Source organism: Chlamydotis macqueenii, chromosome 2 (genome assembly GCF_036417535.1).
Source record: "Chlamydotis macqueenii isolate bChlMac1 chromosome 2, bChlMac1.mat, whole genome shotgun sequence".
NCBI classification, from domain to species: Eukaryota; Metazoa; Chordata; class Aves; order Otidiformes; family Otididae; genus Chlamydotis; species Chlamydotis macqueenii.
The window spans coordinates 112,837,150-112,860,351 of NC_141557.1; the positions used below are offsets into that span (position 1 = coordinate 112,837,150).

At 39.5% G+C, this 23,202-nt stretch overlaps 1 protein-coding gene across 1 annotated transcript; it reads right to left on the minus strand.

The window, feature by feature from the left end:
- Positions 1–2,682: 2,682 nt before the first annotated feature.
- Positions 2,683–23,202, minus strand: USP14 (ubiquitin specific peptidase 14). Its single transcript, XM_086740696.1, has 16 exons — positions 22,965–23,202; positions 20,309–20,454; positions 19,606–19,638; positions 17,980–18,084; positions 15,768–15,871; positions 13,611–13,669; positions 11,570–11,700; positions 11,015–11,095; positions 10,159–10,238; positions 8,827–8,941; positions 7,433–7,498; positions 7,014–7,106; positions 5,912–6,040; positions 4,779–4,839; positions 3,550–3,657; positions 2,683–3,423 (listed from the first exon to the last, which is right to left on the minus strand). Exons 1-16 carry the CDS (start codon positions 22,978–22,980, stop codon positions 3,272–3,274), a joined length of 1,479 nt encoding a protein of 492 aa, XP_086596822.1. The 5' UTR covers positions 22,981–23,202; the 3' UTR covers positions 2,683–3,271.

The following is a 23,202-nucleotide window of genomic DNA, read 5'->3' on the forward strand; positions in this document are numbered from 1 at the left end:
TATGGGTAATTATTTTAGTCTCTGCATATGTCCAGCTATGCAGGAACTCTCCCGAGTCATGATAAACAAGGTAAGTTTTTTTTTGTCTCAGTTCACTGTAAAGTGACAATTGGTTTCACTTTAAGGACATGGCTACCTGTCAATGGGTACAAGCTGTTGTGTGTAGCTGGATGTTTTCCCTTAAAAAGCTAGAGATTTTTCATGCTGTTAAATTGTTAAACTTCTGTGGCTATTTCTTGTAGAATCTGTGTCATGCAGTGAGCGCTATCTAAAGGCTGAGTGTTTGGAAAAAAAAACATGTATCACAGAACTTTTCTCTGCTGAGTATTCAGTTATTACCTCATACCTGTGAATTTCCAGCGTGGTTAGCTAGCAGCTCAGAGGTGTGTTCCTGCCTGCAGAGCCAGTGAGCAGAGCGCTGTGCCTGCTCCCTGCCTTTGGATTGGACCATGTTAGGAATCTGACTATTGGGTGCTTCTGTGCCAGCTGGTAGGGGCTGGTATACAGGACAGCTGTTGGGAACAAGATAGTCTGTGTCTTAGCTCCTGGTGGAGGTACGATTTGGTAGAATCATACAATTGTTAGGACTGGAAGGGGCCTTTAAAGGCCATCTAGTCCAACCACCCTGCAAGAAGCAGAGACACCTTCAACCAGATCAGGTTGCTCAAAGCCCTGTCCAACCTGGCCTTGAATGTTTCCAGGGATGGGGCATCCACCACCTCTCTCAGGAACCTGTTCCAGAGTTTTACCACCCTTGTTGAAAAATATTTTTTTCCTAATATCTAATCTGAATCTCCCTCCCTCTATTTTAAAACCATTACCCCTCGTCCTGTCACAACAGGCCCAGGTAAAGAGCTTCTCCCTATCTTTCCTCTAAGCCCCCTTTAGGTACTGGAAGACCGCTATAAGGTCTCCCTGGAGCCTCCTCTTCTCCATGCTGAACAGCCCCAACTCTCTCAGCCTGTCCTCACAGGAAAGGTGCTCCAGCCCTCTGCTCATCTTCATGGCCCTAGAAGGTATGTGGTAGAAGGTATGAAATGTAATGATTTCAATTAAGGGAGTTGAGCATATGGTGAACTGAGGGCCGTGGGGCTGACTAACAGCCCTTCAACATGGCCAACCTGCCACCTTGATGCTGGGGATGAGGACAGCTACAACAAAGGTGACTGAAGGAAGCCATGTCCAGCAAGCTAGGTTCTTAATGCTGCTCGTGTGAACCATCATCTCAGTGCGTGTGTTGAAGGCACTGAGCCATCCCCTAGGTTTAGCTGTGATCCTTTTCGCTGACCTGGCAGAAATAGTCTTGTGTCTTTTTGTGCATGGAAGAGTGCAATTTTTTTTTCTGCATCATCTGACAAATATGGCCCTGGTGTGACAGCACTGCTCTGGTCCTCACAGGCTTGAAAACAGACCTGCCCTGGGAAGAGAGCCTGACTGTGAGGGTCTTTATCACTGATTCAAGCCCCCAGCCCTAACTAAAGGGTTTGCTAGACCTAGAGAGACCTCCACTAGGAATGGAGATGGTAGGCTCCTAGACCCATGTAGTAACTGCTGCTTCTCCTACTGGGTTTTCTGTGTCCCAGCTGTTACTAAGTGTGTGTATCTTGTCCCAGTGAGACAACAAGTAGTACAGCTATCAGATATGGTAAATGCACACATCTCAACATTAGGAAAAAGCCTAAGCAGCAGAAAAAAGGGCCCAGAACACTTTCTGGGAAGGAAAAATAGTTAACTTCTTTTTGTAACTATCAGGCTCTGACAAGTAATAAAAAATTAATCATTTTATAGGTGTAGGATCACGTAATTCTTCAGAACAGAAGCCTCTTTTCAACTGCCCTCAGCAGGTTAAGAGAGGAAACATTCATCATAGGACCACCAGTGGGAGGACATAGTTCCACAAAGCAGCAGCCAGGCACAAGCACTGTCTCCTTCTCTCTCTCTCTCCTCCTAACCATGAGACAGAACGAGCCTTTACCCACAGAGGAGTCTGTACTGCTTCTGTGGGGTACACGGGAGCAGAGCCCGTACTGCACTGGGGCTTCCTTAATGGCTGGAACTTAAATTTAAGCATCACGCAACTTCTTGAAAAGACACCCTTAGGCCTTTTTGGTGTGCTCCTAGGGGAAAGTGTGTGGCGAAGGCAGCAGTTGTTGCAAAAACCAGCAAGACAAGGTGTAAGGCAGAAAAATTACCTGGGTAGGTCATAGCTGAAGCCACTGTCCCCAAGGGAGGGTGCATGAGGGGTCCTCTCTGAGCAAGTGAGGCACACTTAAACTCACCACCTGGTCACTGCTAATGAAGACACAACTGAAGGTATTTCACATGAATATGGACTAGCTGTCCCAGAAGGGGCTGGGACACATTAAAAATCAGATCCTCTGCACAGAGGGTCGAGTTCTGTTGATGGCCTACTGCTTTTCTGGCTGTAGACAACACAAATATTTTTTTACTGCAGCCTTCCACTAGCATACAGCTGCTGTATTCCTGTGGGGAAGGAACAGAAGTCACTGTAAGTAAGCAAAGCCCAGTTTTGCAGCCACCATTAGACTTATCTACTGAGTAAAGAGCAACAGGACAGGAGATAAATCCCTACAGCTTAAAAAAAAAGTGGCTTTATTACATGACTGCTTTGAGACATTCATTTAGTGGTGGCCCAAGAAGTGAAAACAAACACATACTAACTACACTACCAAGACATGAACTTTTTTTAATGGAGACACATTGTTGATCACAATTTATTTTGAAGTCATGAGATGCCAGCAACAGAACAGACTGAATCAGCAGGTCAGGCTGGACAAATACTTGATTGTAGCCACGGCTGATGGCTAGGGGCAGCAGCACTGAGTTACGCAACAAGGCAACAGTTTCTCTTCTACCTTCCTAACAGAACTGCCAGGTAAGGCAAAGGATGGACAGCTACTGAAGTGTGGTATAAACCATGCAAGAGTAACAAATGTGAGAATAGGTGTGTAATAAATACTTGATGACATTAGAGAGGAAGGGAAGGGCAGGGGGAAACGGCTCATTTAAAAAAAAAAAAAATTATCTTCCGCAAGATATTAAAGCTATTTTAAGTATTGTCACCACCGCAGTGGTCAGTCCAGTCCAGTAGTGGCTAATTGGTACAGGGATCAGTTTTGAGACAAATATCCCTTTTCACATGAAAAGGTTTGAACAAATTATTTATCCACCTGCCAAATCTCTGGGGTTAAAGAAGTGATCAGTAATCAACATTTATTTCACACCTAGGCAGAACGACTAAAACTGAAGATTACTGTTCAGCTTCGTCTTCGATTACTTCAATTCTGCGAGGCCCGTAAAGTAGAACGTAAGCTATATGCCAGTCTCCACCCCCAGATAGCCTCAAAATATCTTCAGGTGTAACAATGCTGACTTTGTCATCGTCAAATTTAATCCACTCATCTGCAAGAAAAAAACAAGAGAATTATTTGTAATTTAGGTATGTAAAAATCTAAGCATGCTTAACAGCCCCTTAAATGAAAGAAGCTGGGAAGGGTGGTTAACAGTGCTATAGTATTTTTTTTTTACCTTGTTTCCTTTTAACCCAAGACACATAATGCCCAGAGGAACTTGATCTGCCTTGATGTGTTAGCACTGCCTGCAGGTCGTAATAGCCGCAATTATTAGAACCAATATCTGAGGGAAGAGGGGAAGAAAAAAAGTTACGCAAGCCTTACATGATCAGGTTTTGTGTTTTTAACAGCATGCAGATCACAGATGCATTAGCCATACTGCAGCACTGTAGCTGCATAAAACCCCATTTACAGCGTGGTTCTAAATCTTTGTGAACTGAAAGCAGTGGCTTTCAGCCAGGATAGCCTCTCAGGAAACTGAGAGCGTTGTCCATTTTCATGACATAAATATGTATCCTGGACGTAATGCAAATGAAGTGAGCTTAAAGCATGAAAATGACCATTTACGGTGAGTAAACCTTCTGGACAGGTTTGGCTAACACTTCCTTCAAACACCAGCTGCTGTCTGCACTCAGGGCCAGCCATGAAACTGCAAGGACTGATGTGCTGAGCACGGGCTGTACAGCAACGCTGCTGAGAACACTCAGGTACAGCAGATCAACCACTCTGAGTTCAATTACGCTATTCAATTTTTCAGTGGAAAAAATGGCTAATTCCAAGAAGGTGTGTGTGTAACACTTAAGAAATGTGTTACAGTCCCCAGTGCATCCCCAGTGCATTTCCCAGCACTCCAGAAAATCCTGGTTTTGAGCTAGTCAATGCCCCCCACCACTTCTCATGTAATGCATCACACATAAACCTCCGGAAGCACTGAATGGTAACAATTTGCGTAAACAAGACCTCCAGAATCATTTCTGCACAGTGTCCTCAACGTGAGGGTGAATGTTTAGGACATCCAAGCTCCAAGCCCCCCCAAATTAGGCAACACGAGCACCGCCATAGTAGTGCTGAAAGTCCAATTTAAGTTTTTGTTTTTATTTCAGGTTTCTACCACTCACTGACAAGGAATCGTACAGAACAACTGCACATGACATGCAAATGTCTTTTGATGCATGTCTTCTATGTATCATCAACTTGTCAGATGGATAAAAATTGTCTTTGACTACCTCAGCAGCATTTTGACTTGCCTAATCTTTCCATTCCTTAAATTTGTCAGGTTCTGAAGATTAATTTGCAAAGGCATTAAAAATAACCATGGTTCTCAAAATATTCCTACCATCAGGTCCACTTAACCATAAGTAAATTGAAAGTCACTGTAAAATAGATTTACTTCCCTGTACTCACCATCAGGAAAAGAAAATGGTTCATATTTAACTTCTTTCTGTGCACCATCACTTTTACTAGACTAAAGAACAGAATACGCTGAATTAATGTAGAACAGTTTTGAGAAAGCTTTAACACAATCATATCAAATACCAACTCTCCATTCACTTAAAGACATTTCTAAACCTAAACATTTTTTGTTCAACTTGTTTCAAGTTCTGTTACCGTAGTTGTAGCTGGACATCCAAAAGCCTCATCTAAACAAGACCACTTTTTAAAGCAAATATACAAACCATTTTAGTATATACTGCCTAGACCAGATTTACAGGTTTGGAGCACAAAAGCAATTCTGTAATTGAAGACTTTTTTTTGCGTGTTAGGGACTTGCTAGCAGCAGACACGGCTACAAGAAAAATACCAGAGACAGACTCCAAAGTGCCAATACATTCTGTTTTAAAATAGCACTCTTTCATTGCTCCTAACTGTGCAAAAAGAGATGCAAACCTTATTCAACTGTTTGAATGAAACTGCCAGGAGTTAGGCCAGGAAAAGATTAGCAAACTTTAATAGAATTGGCTAAAACACCTCAGTTTTAACTCTTTTTTCTTCATTAAAGAAAGGCAAGTCAATTTTAGAATATGTAGTCAGGGTAGATGAAATCATTTACCGAGTTATCAGAGTACAGTCTTTTAGCTCACTAGTACATCCATTCTAAGTTTTATCAGCCAGACACACAGTACTCCCTTGTACAACTCTTTCCAGTCAGTGAGTGGGAAATAGCTCCCTATACTCCACTGGGCAAGCCAGCAAGCAACAGCATTTGAAGAGTATCATTTTGTGTAACTCACAGAAAACCTTTAGGCAAAGCAATGGTAAGCAGAAGCCCTACATTTTAATACATTTTGAAATAAAAATGTAAGCAACATGTTTGTCTATAGCCTTTAACATCTCATCAAGCAGTCATACCAAAGCAAATATTGTATTTTCATGAAAATACACAAGAAAGATCTAAAGCTCAATACCAAGGAATTTGAGTACTAAATAAGAAAACAATATATTTAAAAGTCAAGTTTTCTCTAGGCCTACTTGGTACCCCAACTTCAGATGTATGAATTATTTAACCAAAATGCCCATGAAATTGCCAGAAGACTTACATTCTTTGGCTGCTGATTTACTTTTTTGTCTTCTAGATCTTTGAATTTTGATCGATAAGAAACCATTTTTTCCTGGAGGTCTGGCGTACACAGCTCATACACATCCAACATAAGAGGAAATTTAACATCCTAGGAAGTAAAAAGCACAGATTATTAGCGTAATTTGGTACTCCACATCACATGAAAGCATTTTCCCATGGGAAGACAACAGTAAGTCAAATTAAATGCAACTCTCATCCCATTTACGATAACTTGATCTACTGAAATGTTGCTGACAGTACTTACCTAACGGGCTACAATACTTTCACAGAAGAATGTCTGATATATAAACAAACCATCAAAAATTACTATATTCAGTATAAATATTTAGATTCTTTATTACCAGCTGTCATACTTTTATACTACAGAAATACTTATGCAGTCCTAAGGAAAAAAAGTACGTGTAGAACAACTGTACACTTGCAAAAATGTCAATTTGTGTTATCCAACCAATCTTCTAAAACAGCCAGCATGTGCCTTCAATCTTTATTCCTTGGTTGTCTTGTAAGGAAAAGGCATCATCTATCATGCTTCTCAGGCAGCTGAGGAGGTCTATCAGCAAATGCCAACAAAAAACAAAACTGGAACATTTAGCTGTTTGCAGTTGGTTCTTGCCTTTGTCTATTAGAAAGCCAGACAGTTAAAACAACTAATACAGGAAATGTTTGTTAGCATAAACATTTCTCATCAACTTCAGAACACTGTCCAGTGAAAAGCATGGCCCTCTCCTTCACTAAACATTCTCCTCTGAACCACTGCTGAAAAGAGAACAAAAAGCATCCTAAAAGTCTTGGAGCAAATTCACTTCTGTTCCTTACCACTTCCTCCAGTCTATTTTGGTAGTATAGTTTGCCACACACTATCACAATTGGGAACAAAGCTACTTTGTAATCAAGCAAAGAAACTGCTTCATACTGCTTTTAAACTGTTAATATTTTAAAATGCAATTTAAAAGCAAACAATTTAGTAAATAGCCTTCAAGTATTAGTTGTCTACCTACAATAAAAATTCATTGAAAAGTATAAAGAGGAATTAAATTACAATATACAGAAAACTTACTCACCTTAAGAACTTTGGCATTCACAGATTCTTTTTCTTTGTAAAAAAATCTAACCATCTGAATAGTCAGGTACGCTGGCAAGCGACTGATTTTAGACTATAAAAAAAATAGAAAAAGCCATTACTTTAGACATTCACAGATCTTCCATATCTTAAACATTGTTCATCTTAAAATTACAGGCTATTCTGGGAACACATTTGTACACAAACACACAGGAATATAACAAGGCCTCCTATGCTGAAGCTCTGTATAGCATTGTACTCAAAGAAATAATTTTCAAATGGTTGTAAATTTCTCAGTAGTGGATATTCAGATGCTTTATAAACATAAATCACATGCTGTTGCAGCAATAGCTATGTGGTTTGGGACAGAAAATTTAGAAAAGTTAAAAGAATCATAAAGCAACATAAGTAGCAACTCACAGATTTGATGTACAGTGCATTTCTCTGCAGTGTTGGAGAGAGTTTGGTGATCTCCTCTTGAAGACGCTGTTAAAAAAAAAAAAGGTAATAACACATACCTTTATCATAGAACACAGCTTAAAGAAAAGCACAGTAGCACAGGTAAACAAACCATAATCTAAATCTTGTTCTGCAAATCTCTTCTATTGCTGTAAGCCATTACGTCACACAGAATTTTGAATTTCCTTGGCAGAAAGACCATGCCTATTCATTCGTTTAGCTCCAGGCTCATTCCCCAGCTCTGACAACACTAATTAGTTTCTCTCCACAGAAAACTTGATTCTACAGAAGTAGAACTTGCAACTGGATTCGGTTACAAATTGTATCTGGATTTGGTTACAAATGTGTCAATGTTATGCTTGGAACACAACTAAAGAAAATCTGAAGCTTCTTGTGATGGGAATATTTGAATGTTTCTCAACTCTCAGTCTAAAGCTGACAGAGAGCTCCATATGACACAGGTGGTGATACTCTGCTTCCAGGGATCTTTCCAAATTCAGGGAAAGACTGGCCTGGTTGTTACTCTCTTGCTACAGACAATCCATCAAAAGAATTCTGGAAGACCTTTTTTGGCCTCAAAGTGAGGTTTCTTTTTTCATCATCTCTTTAATTTGTGAGCATTAACTATTTTATCCTACTTTTCCTTCTAAATTCTGTCAAAAAAGGAAAAGCAGATACAAAGATTATCTGAGAACTATGCAACTTGGTCCAGTTCTGTACAAATCAGATCACTTCTTCCATCCCTGCTCTTACACAAATACTCTGCAAATGCAGTTACTACAAAGGTTTTGCAGTGGCTCCTCTCCTTGCTCCATCAGATTCTCAAAAAAGATCCTGAAAACTTAGAAGTACATATATAAAAAGCACAGAGTAATTTAAGAAGTTCTACTTAAATAAACAGTTTAAAGATTATGTTCTGCTATGAAAAATAACACCTCATTCAACATCCGCAAAATTAAATTTAATTTTTCCATCACCTGGTTGGGTTTTTTTTTTAAGCAAACAAATGCCACCCTGTTTTAAAATTGACTTTCGGATTTCTTGGGAACTGTTTACAGCACGCATAAATCATGATTTTGCTCAGTCTGAAGTGAAAGCCAGCTGAACAAGCAAGTAGCTAATTGGCTTGCACCTGGCTACCTGCATGAGGAAAACCATGTCAGAGCCAAAATTGCTCTACTGAAGACTGCTTTACATTAACACACAACTGATTTTCACTTCCATCTTCCCATTGAACATAAAAAGAAAAATCTTGGAATTTTGTAAAGCTTAGACAGCAGATATCACTTCCAAATTATAGATTACAAAGATAGGTCATTTAGCATTTCAATTAAATAAAAGTTGTAATGGCTTACCAATTTCAGTCCTGTAAACAGATATTTAACTTCTTGATTGATAAAGCAGCTAAGCTGAAGCAGATTCTCCTTTCCTTTAGTTACTTCCTCTTCTTCAGCTTCTGTACATTTCATGCTTCACAAAATTAAGGAAAACCATCATGCACCAAGAGCTGAAGTACTGCTCTAGTGAAAGTAATATGCTGAACAGCATAGTAAATGAAGATAATCTTGTGCTTGTGCATCAAAAGTACTTTTACTTCTCGTAATATAAAGATTTGAAACAGTCCTTCTTTCTAACTAACCTGTTTCTTCATGTCTAATGACAAATGGTAGCTGAGGCAGACAGCACACCAAAGTAAAACAAGTTTTTAATCACCATTTAAGCTTGTGAGGCCTGCTTTGTTTTTTCTTTTCCCCCTCATCACCAAAACCCCAGGACACAGATCACACTAAGTGGCTGCCAATACCAAGTTACGAAGCCCCCCTGCAACATTATGCTCCATTGTTGTTTATAACTAATAAAGTTCTTCTACTCCTGCTGCTGGCCAGACTTGCCATTTTGTTCAACGCGTACAGCCTCCTTTCCATGCCTTGCATTTGTCCTCTTCACTGAAACGGAGTCCATGTCTTCATTATTTTCTACACATTCATCTAATCATTCTGTCCAACCTCTTCTTTGTTATACTTCCACCTCAATCCTTTTCCCTCATCCACTTCCTTCTCTCTAGTTCTTTTTCTGACTGAACACATCTGTTCTACAAATGCTGCCATAATCACACTTTGAAGGCTTGCGACATGATTTTTTTTCTACCAAGTCCCTTCCTGTTGCCGTTGGCCTGTGCATCATTCCTCTTTGCTACCCATTCTGCTCCTCCCAACCATTTCTGGGATAACAATCATGATACAGGTTAAGAAACCAATCAAGCTGTATTTTGTGCACGTTTAGTATGCCAAGTATATCAGCAACACTCCTTTACGTGCAAAAAAAAAAAAAAAAAAAAAAGGGCTATTTAGGACGCTAATTACTTTTATTTGGATAAAACGTATCAGCACCCTTGAAGCAGATAACTAGCGATCTTCTCCAGGGAAAAAATCTGGTACTTAAATTCAGTGGGTTTTTTCTGTAAATTTCCATTACCATTCTTCCTCCCCACATCATCCTCTCTCTCCAAGTGTACGCAATCTTAACTTTAACTTCTGTGTATTCCTGCAATACACTATTCCCTCTCCTCCCCAACACACACCTTTATTTTCTATACTATTCTGAACAATGCTTTTCATCCTCCCTGCACAAAACTTCTAAAGTGTGAAGTTATCATTCTTTATGTCTTGCCTTAGCCTTTAGGATACGCTGTTTCAAATTCGATGCTGAAGAACTGATCAATTAAACTCTTCTTTTTAGAAGATGTTGCTGTAGCTCCAGAGTCTGTCTGTAAAACAAATCACCTTATGATGTAGCTTTAAATAGCATGAAAAGACAGTCTTCCTTACAGACAAAATAACCCCATTTATTTAAATTCTTTAAAGCCCATTCTTTCATCTTTCTATTGGTGCATTTTCTCCTCATCAATGTCCTTACACAGTATAAAAGTTTCCAGCCAAATGCATTTATAGCATGCTGTTAAAGCCACCTTAAAGCATATTAGCAAGCAAGACTTCAGTCAAAAAGTCACACTTCCCTGTCTTCAATTTTAGTAGTAGAAAAAAAATATATATATTTTTTACAATGACAAGACTTTCCAGAAAACAGTTTTCAGAGAAAGAAGAGAGTTGGTCTGGTAAAATCTTGGGAAAAACTTTATGTAGTTTCTTATCAGGTTGATTAGCTAGTTCTGTGTTTGAAACAGCATTCTTGTAGCCAAGAGAATGCTGTAGCACACTTCTTTCAGAAAAAAAGTTCTTATGTACTAAATTTACAGGTTATCTGGGCCAGCTGCTGCACACTCACAGCCGCCACCACCACCCTGGTCCAACACATGCCTTACAAAGCCCAAAGGGCAATTATTCCTGTAGTACACTCCATAGCATAGCTGACACAACATAGGTAGCTTTATGCTGATCAGATACATCAGAAAACAATTTCACTTACTGGACTACAGACATACATTAAAGAACTCACAAAACAGATAATCCTTAGTAAAAAATATGTGAATCACAAAGACAAGATTATAAATCCTAACTCTGGTTAGAGTAAGACTACAATTACCTCCATAACTGTATCACCTTCTATGCCTTCCAGCTTCTGCTGTAGTACCCTCATCATCTGCACCCAGCACTCATTGGCATCCTAGGAAGAGAACAGAACATTAAATCTGATTAGTAGCATTGTGACTTATCATGCAAGGAGCAGGGACACCTCCAACCAGATCAGGTTGCTCAGACCCCCGTCCAATCTGGCCTTGAACGTTTCCAGGGATGGGGCAACTACCACCTCTCTGGGCAACCTGTGCCAGTGCTTCAGCACCCTCTAATGTATCTATGCACCATCCTCTGCATGTATCTATTTAGTAATATTAAACCCATCAATCTTTACACTATAAAATCAAATGTAAGGATTCCTTAACCGAGATTTTCTCCTTTTCCACCATACATTTTCAGAGCTAGGACTTGATACTAAATTCAACTTTTCTCTACCATACAAAAGCAAACATTTTACTGGGATATACTGTTTTCGCAGGATAAGGAAAGTTAAAATATTCTTGTTCTCAACTTTCAACACACTACAGAATTTTCAAACATTAAGCTAATAATCGGTCTTTACCTGTTGAAGGTACTGGCCTTGATCGCCTTTCTCTGCAAACTGTGGGAAGGCCATATGTAAAAATTGCAGGAGAATGATAGGTGGGATACTGGAGGACGTTTTATCCATGGAATCAAACAAGTCTCTAAGAGCTTGAAGAAAAAGTAAGTGAATGCTTTGAGACATGGAAAAACAATTTGAACATGGCAGGAAGTTTAAAAAGAACAGTAAAACAGCAGCAACATTTAAAGACTGATGATTTAACAGTGTCAAATTTGATCTTTCCAAAGCAGAACCAAATTTTCCCAGTGGCATAATAACAGGTGCACCTATGATCTCAGTTGTGAACATGAATTTGCAAGTGTAAAGATGGCAATTCTGAGAGTTTGGCACATAGTGCCTTGTCTTTCCTTGCTGCTAACAGAAAGAAAAAAAAACATTTTTGAGAAATTAAGATTTCATTTGAAACACAACTGAGGAACAATGTTTTCACAAGAGGACCACACCTAGAGAAACCAGAAGGCATTCACAATCTATCCTCTAGAGCAGCTTAAGTTTCACCAACTACTGGGAAAAAAACTTTCATTTTTCCCAACTGAAATATCTAGAAAATACTCATGCTTAATTTAAGACCCAGAAAAACAAGTATGTGTATGCATACGTGCGGAGAGTTCATAACTATGTGCAATTCAATGAACGCTACTGATTGCATGACAATACACATGGCTTTCTTTTTTGCTCCAGACATATTACTGTATATGTCTTATCTACCCAGGTTACAGCATTTTAAATCCACAAATCACTTCAGAGAGACCTGTTAATCCCCACAACAACCCTGTGAGGTAGGCAACAGTCTGCATGGTGACTAATTTACAAGTGGAGAGACTAATGAACGATACTCTTGAATAAGTAATTATAGGCAAGATTACAAGGAACCAAGGTCAGTTGCTTCCTCTCTTTAAGAAATATCTTCACCCACCTTAATAAGAGGGACAACTGATATGACACAGCAATTAAAAAAATGCCATAAGTGTCATGCAGGAGTTCTTGACCAGCTCAGCACCAAAGAATTAACTACTAATTACTTAAACTATTAGAATTCCTAAAAAGCAGAGCTGTCACCTTAAAAAGAAAACAAGGGACACAAAGTAAAGACAGTGAAAAGGGGAGGGGCAGGCATGGTTGTATAGAGTAACCATTGAACTTACCACCCCAAAATTCGATCAGCAGGCATACCCACAAACTGGACCTTTCCTTCCTTATATTGTTTTGTTTTTCCTTAAATGGACTGGTAGAAATCCCAGTGTCCTGGCCCAGCATCTTAGTGGGGCAATGAAATAGAGTAAAAAAAGAAAAAGCGGACAAGTAGTACCCTTGTTCAAGTGTAAGGGGTCTAACTAGAACTCTAGTTAGAACTTGGAGATACGGGGCCATCGTGAGCTCCCACATTGTGAGCACCCAGATCACCACAACAATGAGTAACTTTCCTTTTGAAGACACTACTTTCTACTTCAGTTACGAAATCTCGATCTTTATGGTAAAGACTAAGAGAAGCGATAAAGCATCAGTTACTACCTTAACAGTAACACCTGGCCAATAAATCATATTAAAAAATATCAATGAAATAGTATTCCAGGAGTATGGTGTTAGCCTATTGTTAAGTGAAACAATGAACTGTACACTAAAGTATTTCCACACCAAATTATCAAATCAACAGATGGATGGAGTCTGCTTTAGGAAGTTCCAATTACTTTATGCCTACATGCAAAACAGTTAAGAGAGGCGAATGATTTCTATCTAAGCCTAGATCACACTTGAATACATTTTTCCTAGCGTGCAGCTAGGTAATATGCAGAGATGTATGCTCTGCAGCAACAGTCAGAATGACTTTTAAAGATACTAACGAGAGAGCAAAATTAAACCTCCAGTGCTAGTAGATCTGAAATTCCTAAGGCATATCCACTAAAAAAAACCAAGCAGAGCTCTAACTTCAATTTTCATCTGCAGTTAGCAGAAAATCACACACTAGCCTAAAACCTTGCATTCTACTCTAAACACCAACCTGCAGTAATGTATTGAGCAGAGGCCATTTCTCCTGAAGCTCTTAAGGCACCACCATACCTAAAAGAAAAGGAAAATAATTTGTACGCAATTAAACACAATCAAGAAGAGCAGTCAGGTTTTTAAGTCATAAAGCAGACAGCAGCTAGATTTATTTAAATGTATCAAAATAAATCAATCACCAAAACAGAAGTAACTGAAGATAAGACTTACTCACGCTTGCCTCAAAGTCTCAGCTATTTTGCAAGCACTACATGGAAGCAAAGGAAAACCGGCATCCTTGAGACAGCAAGGAAATGCAGACTGAAAAGTCTGGATACATCACTGCTGCTTCCCTAATCCGTTTGCCTCAAACACTCAATCAATTTTTAAAGAAATTGAGAAAAAGTCTGACTAGAAGCTACTCCATTTCTGAAACGTTTGCCATAGCTCCTTCAGATACATGAGAAAAACCACCTTCACTGATAGACGGCAGATAAAACACACAAAGACAGAAGGCAGACTTGCTTCCTCCCTCCACAGCAGAAGCAAAACAGTGACAGGTGAGACATTTTTCTCGGGGAGATATTTCCTACACTGAAAAAGTACGCAAGTCCACCCATATTACTAGAACTTACCGCTCTTTCTTGAATGATTTCTTAATTTACCAGCTGCATGAGGAACAGATGGCCTCCTCAAAGCATGTAAGCCTTCAAGCAAAAGGAGGGTCTCATGCATTCTTTAATCTCAGACTGAACTTAAAAAATTCTGCCCACTGCTAGATGACTAGTGCAGGAAACTTTCTTCCCGACATGCTACAAAACAGGGAGTACCCTTCAGAGATCAACGGAGCAGCTGTTGAGAAATGAAGCCGTAACAGTAAGCTTTCCCATGTCAGTCCCTTCACCTCTCCCCCACTGCTATATACCCTTCCACGCTGCTGGAAGATCAAACAAAGGCCAAGTCTCCAGAAGAAAACAACGGCTGCCTGTGAATCTGACTTCCCACAGACAACACGACCACATCTTGTACTGTAGTCTGCCAGTTTTATAGGGTACATTTTGATATTTGGTATGTTAAATTTGTTAAATACTCTGATTCAGTGTAGTAACTCAGAAACCTTTACATGGAAATAAACAAGACTTTCCTAAAATGACAACACTGAAAAACAAGGAACAGCTTTAAAAAGAGTTTCTGTACTTCACAAACAGTTCTCAGTACTAAATAATTAAGGTTCACCTGCTAGCAGAATGAAGAAAATATTATAAGTACTTAAATAACTAGTGTCTACAGTGATCTAGAATATCCAGTTGGGTACCAAGGCATCAAGCAAGCAGTGTATTTTAAAGAAATTAAGTTAATCCTAAAATGGCAATGCTCTACCTAATCCTCACATTTTTAAAGTATTGATGGTTTTCTCATTATAATTCACCTGGAAGACAAACTCAGGCTCACATTGCCATGCATTCTTTTTTCCTCTGATTCCTCACAAAAAAAAAAAAATTGGTCATTTTCACGTTTCAGTCCAGAATAACAAAACAAAAAAAAAAAATTTCAGAAAAGTTATTCTACAGTCAGAACAAATTAAACAAATTCCATAAAGGCATGTCTTCTGTTCTCTACACACTCACATGACAGTAACTCCAGCTTATTCCAGTTTGCCACCACAGTGACACCCACGGTCCTATCTCAGAGCTTCCTGCTGTACCTCCAAGTACCAAATGTCGGTAACATCAGAATTTCGTAGCTGAAAACACATTGTGCAATAAAGCCACTGAATAGAAGTATTCCTCAACGGAACAGGATTCCTGTATGATTCTTTTATACTGAACAAGACCATACAAACCAACACCAGAAAACAGAGATAGGAGTTCAGTAGCTTGTTTAAGTATTTTAAATAAGTCTTGATATAAACTATTTTTTAGCTAGGCAAAACATATTCTCTCCACTAAAAGTCAGTTCCAACAAATACATAGTCTTAAGTTCTTTAAAAAGTACAAACTAATACAGCCATAGGATAAAACTTTTAATTGATCATTATGTTAATCTTGAATAGATTTAAAGAATAACAGATTGTTATGACAATCCATACCAGTATTAAGACGACCGTTCCACAAAACATCTATTTCATGAGCTAAAGATAACATTTTAGTCATGGTATTTTTGTACTGAATCCTACCTTTTAAGGGCCTCTTTCACTTCTGGCACTGAGCGGATACACTGAACCGTAGCATTCATGTAGCAAGTGTTGCCAAGGTTTGTCAGTCCACATGGTAATTCCATCTACCAAAAAATTTACAAGGGTGCTTGAAAGTCAGAGAGATGCGCAACCATTTTTGTATAAACACTATAATTTGATATCAACTTCTAAGAAAAGGAATGATAAGAGATGCATAAAACTTGGAATATTCCATCAAACTTCATAAAGTTATTCAGATCCATTTTCCAATTATATTAATCATTTCACCATCTGGTGCTTTTAGAGGACATTCAGGAATGTTTTGGGTTTTCTTCTGTGCATGTTTAGTTTAACGAACATATTCTTCAAGCAGGCAGTCATTCAGAAAGTTCAATTACAATCTCATTCAAGTTTTGACCTTAAAATTCTATTTCCATGAAATTTCCACATGAATACATTTGTACAAAGCACTGATGTTTTAATTAAAATAAGTTTTCAGCAAAACTCTGAATGTGATGAAGTTCATGGTTAGAAACAAAAGCATTATTTAAACTCCTCTCCAGAAGTCTGCAACAGATCATTAATTTGATCCTTTCAGACAACTTGAGAATTTCTAAAGTTTTGACAAATGTGAAGGCCAACCAATAATTAAACTAACCAGTTTCAGAAACAACTATAAATGAAAATATAATAGCCTTATTCATTTTTCTTTTTTTTTTTTTTTTTTTTCTCCTGCATATTTCCCTAATTGTCAGGGAAAAGCACGTAGTCTAATGAAACTGAAGAAGTACTGCATACCAATATCACTTAATTATTTCAGGAAGAGACAATTAATTTAGCTGTGTATTCCATTTTTAATGAATACATGCATTACAGGCAACTGAATTTTGATGTATAACCAAGTCTAAATCACAGAAATGCAGTGTGATCAACTTCTTCAAAATGTGGAAATCATCTCTTGATGACAGTGAATCATCTCTTCGTTTGCCTCTCATTTATCTCAAAGCCTGTGTTTAGGGTTAGTCTCAAAAATACACAAATATCCTTCACCTGCTGGTGCTGTGGAAAGCATTAAATACTGAAGCACAAAATCAGTCTGAACTACAGATCCAATTTCATAGAGACATGCATAAAATGCATGCAACTGCGCGTGCATCCCAGTCTGCATGCACAGCTGACAGTCATGCAACTGTTTTAAGTATGACAAAGAGCTCCTAGTTCAAATGACTTGATGAGAAGATTAAGCCTTTCAAATTGTAAAAAAGGAAGTGACTCAAACAGAAGTTACTCCATTTAAAAAAATAGATTAATGGTGCTCTTCCAGACTTCACTCCAATAAAGGCAAACATATGACCTATTCCACTAATGTCAAACTTACTTTCATTCTTCAGAAAGAAAAGTTTACCTAATACTACTAACAAGGACAAACAAAACTCCAGGCACACTCCACTCCAGACAAACCCTGGTTTCCCTTCAGAAATATTAAGGAAGCAGGAAACAATTTTGCACATCTAAGAGCCCTTATTCAGGCAAAGATCAGGACACTAATACAGCATGGGCAATATAATTCTGTCTTTAAAAACATCAGCAATCCTATTTTTAGAACATTTACTAAGCTGCCCGCTTAAAGAAAAAACAGCACTAGCTATACAATTTTTAATTTAAAATTCCAAATTCCTCATCAACGCTACCAGTTGGGTCATTGTCATGGTTTAACCCCACTCAGCAGCTAAAATACCAGTCACTCGCTTGCTCACTCTCCCTTCACCACCGCCCACAGTGGGACAGGGAGGAGAATCAGGAAAGAGAAGGCAAAACTCTGTGGGTTGAGACAAAAACAGTTTAAGAGAACAACAGAGGAAAGGAAAACAGATGGAAAACAAACCAAAAAAATACAATAACAGAAAATACTTAGGCACATAATTCATAGGCTCGTGGTGAGTCCTGATGAGGGCTCCCTCCCAAGTAGCAGAACCTGCCCCTCAGCACTTAATGCACCCCCCACCTAATACACTGAGCTCAGGTGAAAATTAACTCTATCCTAGCCAGAAACAGGACAGTCATCAACAATGCAAATTTGCATTTTTTTTAGAAACTATAAATGCTACACAGACAGTACAGTTTCAAAATCCACTTTTAAGCAACTGCAGGTATTTAAAAACTTGCTGTTATCCAAAGGTTTACAAGAAACCAAAGTTTGAAATACGCTTACAGCTGAAGCCAACTGCTCCTCTGTCATGTCTTCTACAAAGATGGGTCGAGCAATTGGCTCTTCCGGAAGCGCATCTGCAGAACCCATCATTAATAAGGTCATCCCCTTGAAAAACAGTAAAAAAACTAATAAATATTTAAGGGCAGTTATTTCCATTTAAAAAAAAAAAAAAATCATTAACCTCTTGACACATTTCAACTATTTTCCCCAAAATAAACACAATCTTTCTCTTAGTTTACAGAACTGATACTGCACTGTTGTTTCTTAAGGGTATACCTTAACTTTATTGTTATCTAGAAAGTACTTATTGAGAACAATTCCACAGCATTATGTGTGCTAGACATTTCCACTGATCCTGGTGAGCTTGCCAGCAGCTGATAACACAAGATTCCAATTGGAACTAAATTTAACATCCATGGACTATCCCAATGTGAAGTGTTCAGAAAAGCTCCCTTCCTGATAGGCCACTACGGATCACGCATCTTCAGTGTAAGTATTCCTCTTTCCCTTAAGTCTTAGAAAATACCTTGGAACCAAGGATAACTGAGCAGCTGAGTTCCAATTTGAAAGAAGCTGCAATGTTTGAGGTTCTCAACTGACAGCATCGCATGTTCTCAAATTCAGAATTCTCTAAACAACACAAAACATCCCTCATCTTCAGCCTAAAACCTGGAGAAACACTTCAGACAGACATTGGTAATAATGAGGACCACAGATCCGAGTTTTGAATTGTTTTTTTTCATCTGAAAAGCAAGTGGGAAAGGGAAGTGCCATCCTTTGGTCTGGCAAGTTCTGAGCACATTAAATTAATTGAAAAGTGAAAAATAACCAAAATGACCCCACCAGTTTAGGCATGAGACTACCACTCAAGGCAGAGGGAAGCAATCAAGTTACCATACTTGCCGGACTAGCATAAGGAAAAGGAGTTTTTCAGCACTCAACAGGAGTACATCTACACAGTATGATCAAAGGGGAGAAAACGGCTATCTGTGCCTTGAAAAATACAGTGCTAAGGAAAAGGATGGACAACAGTATGCAGAAAAGGACAAGAATATTATGTACTGGGGTTTTTGCTGAATGACTTTGCTACTATAGCTGCAGCTACAGGCTGCTAATAGATGCGTGCGAACTAATTACAAGGGTAAGAGTAATGCTACCTAATTTAATCTCCTCAGTGAAGAGCTGGAGTAAAATTTGTACCAAACAGATATTAAAAATACCTGCAGAAATGAAAATTATAAAAAAAAAAACCCAAACAAAAAATCTTTGGGATTTCCTGTTACAATATTTCAAAGTTAAGAAACACAAATACATTCACTTCCTGTTTTCTTTTTTAATTAGTCAAAGGTATCAACAACCATTAATAATGGCTCTGTTTTCAAACAGCAGCTATTTAGCTGCTTTTAATAATTTCCCTAATGATGCCAGAAAAGGTTTTTTACAAATCAATGGCGAGGACTTTGTAAGAATGCTCAAGTATAACAACTATAAAATTATTTTTCATCAAGGTCTATTTTTTAAGAAAGAGCTACCCATTCAAACACAAACGGCAAGAACTTTAAATCTTTCTTGAAGTGCCAAAATAAACATCAAACTGGTAAAATTTAGTTATTCCTCAGAACTTACATTCTTTATTTTTAAGTTCCCCCAGTCATCATCCTGTATTTGAAATGAAATAAAAGACAAGTTCATTAGCTTGCAGGAAAAGACAAGCAAGTATTTACATTAATCACATATTTCTAAATATACAATTGTGTTTCACCCAAGATTCCACAATATTAACTATTTACACATCATCAAATCTTGTCTGACTAAAATAAAAAGCAGAAGAGTCATCCTTTCAATAACGTTCTTCATCTGTTGTTCAACACTGCTTAGATGTAAATAATTTTTTGTAGGGAAGTTGCCTATATTGCATTATACTGATAAGTCTCCAGCAAAGAAGTGCCAGAGAAACTTTTCTTAAACAAGCTAAAAACCAAAAAGTTGCATTCAGATTCTGAACATTAAAAAAGAACAGAATAAAAAAAATACAAAAACCAAACCAAAAACCACCAAGTAGAGTAGTGTTTGGTATTAAAAAAGTGAAGACGTGTTTTGAATCAGCAATGTACCTCCCAATCATTTAGCATCAAACTTTTGCCCATATTTTCTACTGGTAGGCAATGAATCATACAGAATTATTTCTGCAAAGCGTAGTCAATTTAACACATACAATGAAAGATCTTCTGGAGGAATACTCGGAAATACGGACTTTGCTCATTATGTTATAATGCAATAAAGTTAGAAATAATATTAAAAAAAAAACACCACCACAACTGATTTCTACCTTCAGAGTTCCTCCTTTAACCATAACCTTCTGTCTAGCTGGCTGGACTCCAGTCAGTGCAAACAACTGGGCTTTGAAGACCATTGGAGGTTCATCAGTGTTAAGCTCCACGCCATCGAATTTCTCTTTTCCCCATTTCACATTAACTGCAAACAAAATGTTTTGAAACTAGATTATTTCCTAATATACAAGAATGTAATTACAAAGATTAACCCAGTATTTCAAATTCCAGACTTTATACCATCTCAAAGCACACAGTTTTTAACTCTAAAACTTGTCAATAATCAAACTGAAGGACAGCTTTTCTACAAGGTGTCTCAGCCATCAGAACATACTATTTCCAACAAGTCTAAAAATATCCTGCAAAATAATCATAAGCAACATACATACTGAGAAACTCCGCAAGCAATAAATGTATATAATAGCATCAGAAATTCTTTGGGCAAATGTTCACAAAAGCAGCTTGAAGGCAACTCTCCCAATCTCTTGGCACTGTTCACTGCAAACAAATTTCTGAAGGAAGTTCAGACGTGTGATTCCAGTTCAGTTCTCCATAGTGTTTCTGTTCTCCCTCAACAGCAAACAATACAATGCTTTTTAAAAGCAACGCAACTGGTTGACAGCTGTAGGTTTGCCTATCAGTATCATTCATGCGGGGCTACATGAGGAAGCAAATATGCACCATGGCAAGACCCATAAAATAGCACACCTCTTGCTTCCTTTCAATGGAAGAACCTCACAGCGTCACTTAAAACACCCATCACCGCTACCCTCCTCAGTTTTGAGAGTGTTCGCACAAACAACATACCTGCGTGCAAATACAGACAACAGCCTAGCACAGGTCACAGCTCCAGAAGCCCTGACCCCAGGAAAGGTGCAGGACCAGAATTAAGAAGTGAAGCGAAATTTGGTCACGTGAAGTGTCACTCTTGACACTGGAAACGGGATTACCAGCAGAAACATTAGGCAGAATGACACAAAGGCACATTAACTTCACTTCGATAAAGCTAGTACTAACCAAGAGCAGACAAAAAGGCCTGGAATAAACAGTGCGCTTCTAAAGAAGAGTTATACATCTTTGACCGCTTCCAGTCACTATCACAGCTACACAAGGCTACTTGAGCAAGATGTAGTTTTGCTGAAAATCTGCAAAATATAGCACACAGTAATAACGTGAAATATCATACTTTAAGAAATTCATATGCTCCCTTGTATCTGTGCTTCAGTTTTAAGTAAATACACTATGGCAACTATAGGGGTTTTTTTTAAACACAAAACTCTTAAAAGTTGTGATTCAGAAAAACCTTCCAAGAAGGTTCAGATTTCAGATGTATGCAGTGCTTGCAATGGTTAAGAAGGAAGAATAACCAAATCTTAATCTAAATTAGCCTACAAAGCAAGTCAAATGCTAGACTTTTCAGTATTTCTAGCAGAAAGTACCTTCTGATTTGCCCAACCTTCTGATTTCTTTCAAAACACATTTATTATTTTGCATATTTAAGACCTAGCAAGCACAAGTCCTTTCCCATTTTCCAGGAAGACAACCCACTCAGTCACTGAACAAGTCAGCTGCACACTCAAGTTTTGCATTTTTGAACAGTTATGCATCCACCGCTAAATATGCAGCAGTTAGCAGTTATTAATCTGTAGTGCCACCGGTTTTGACAACTCAGCACTCAAGAGGAGGAAACTGAAAAGCGTGAGCGTCTTCTCTTCAGATATTGCAACCGAAATTTCACCAGCAGTTTCCAAAATAAAAGAGAAAATCGTTAATTTGAGAAAAATGGAAACTGATAAAATGGAAGGGCGTATTTGCCCTACTGAATGGAAAACACAGCTTCTATAGATGTGCTGGCATTCAGGAAAAGTCCTGTTATACTGACATCAGTATCCCCGTTTGCCAGTCAAAATAGCAGAGGAAACAGGGACACCACTGCATACTGAGGCCTTCTACAATCTGTTCCTCACATACTAAAGAGCTCAGATCTGTTAAACATAAACGAGCCAGTAACTGGTCCTAGAAGTGTCACTGGAGGTTCTGCTCTTACAGTCTTCACTAGAAACTCTCCTCCATAGTGAGTGAAGGATGCGATGCAATTTAAGAAAGTCTTAACTCCTCTGGCTTTAACTAGGAAGTAATGGATTTAAAAGAGGGGAGGCAGATACACCTAAATACACGTGGAGGCGTGGATGCAGAAATGTGGCTCGCTTAACAGACAGCAGCACGTATCTGAGTACAAAACAAAAATAAACCCAAAAAAGGGCAACACCAATGCGCGATCGCATGCAACGCGCCTCTGACACCCGTTCGCAGGGCCGAGCCCCGCCGAAACGGCCCCCTCGGCCACCAACACCGCTCTCCCCTCACCCCAGCCGGGCCACGCCGCCACCCGGGCCGGGCCGGGCCGGGCCCCGCGTCCCAGGGAGCTGCCGGTGCCGCCCTCGGCCGGGCGCGGCCCCTCGGGAGGCACCGCCCGCCTCCCCCCGCACGGCGGCGGCGGCGGGAAGGGCCTGGCCAGGGGCGGCGGGGCCGCCGGGGAGGGAGGGCCCGTCGCTGGGGCAACGGCAGCCGCCGCTGTCCCCCCCGCCCTCGCCCCACGCTGCAGAGGGCCGCAGGCCGAGCCGGGCTGGGCTGGGGGCAGCGGGGCTGGCTCACCTGAGAAAAGCGGCATGGCGGAAGGGGCGGGCGGCGCGCCGTGTCCTGAGAGGGCGCGGTGGCGGCGGGGAAGCGAAAGGGCGGCGGGGAAAAGGCGCTAGAGGGGAAGGAGGAAGGAAGCGGGCGGGCAGGCGGGCGATGGCGGCAGCGGCAGCTCCGGCGCGTCCCTCCCGCCCTCGGGGTCTCATTCAAACCGGCCCCTCAGGATGACGCTGCAAGCGGGGCCCGCTCTGCCGGA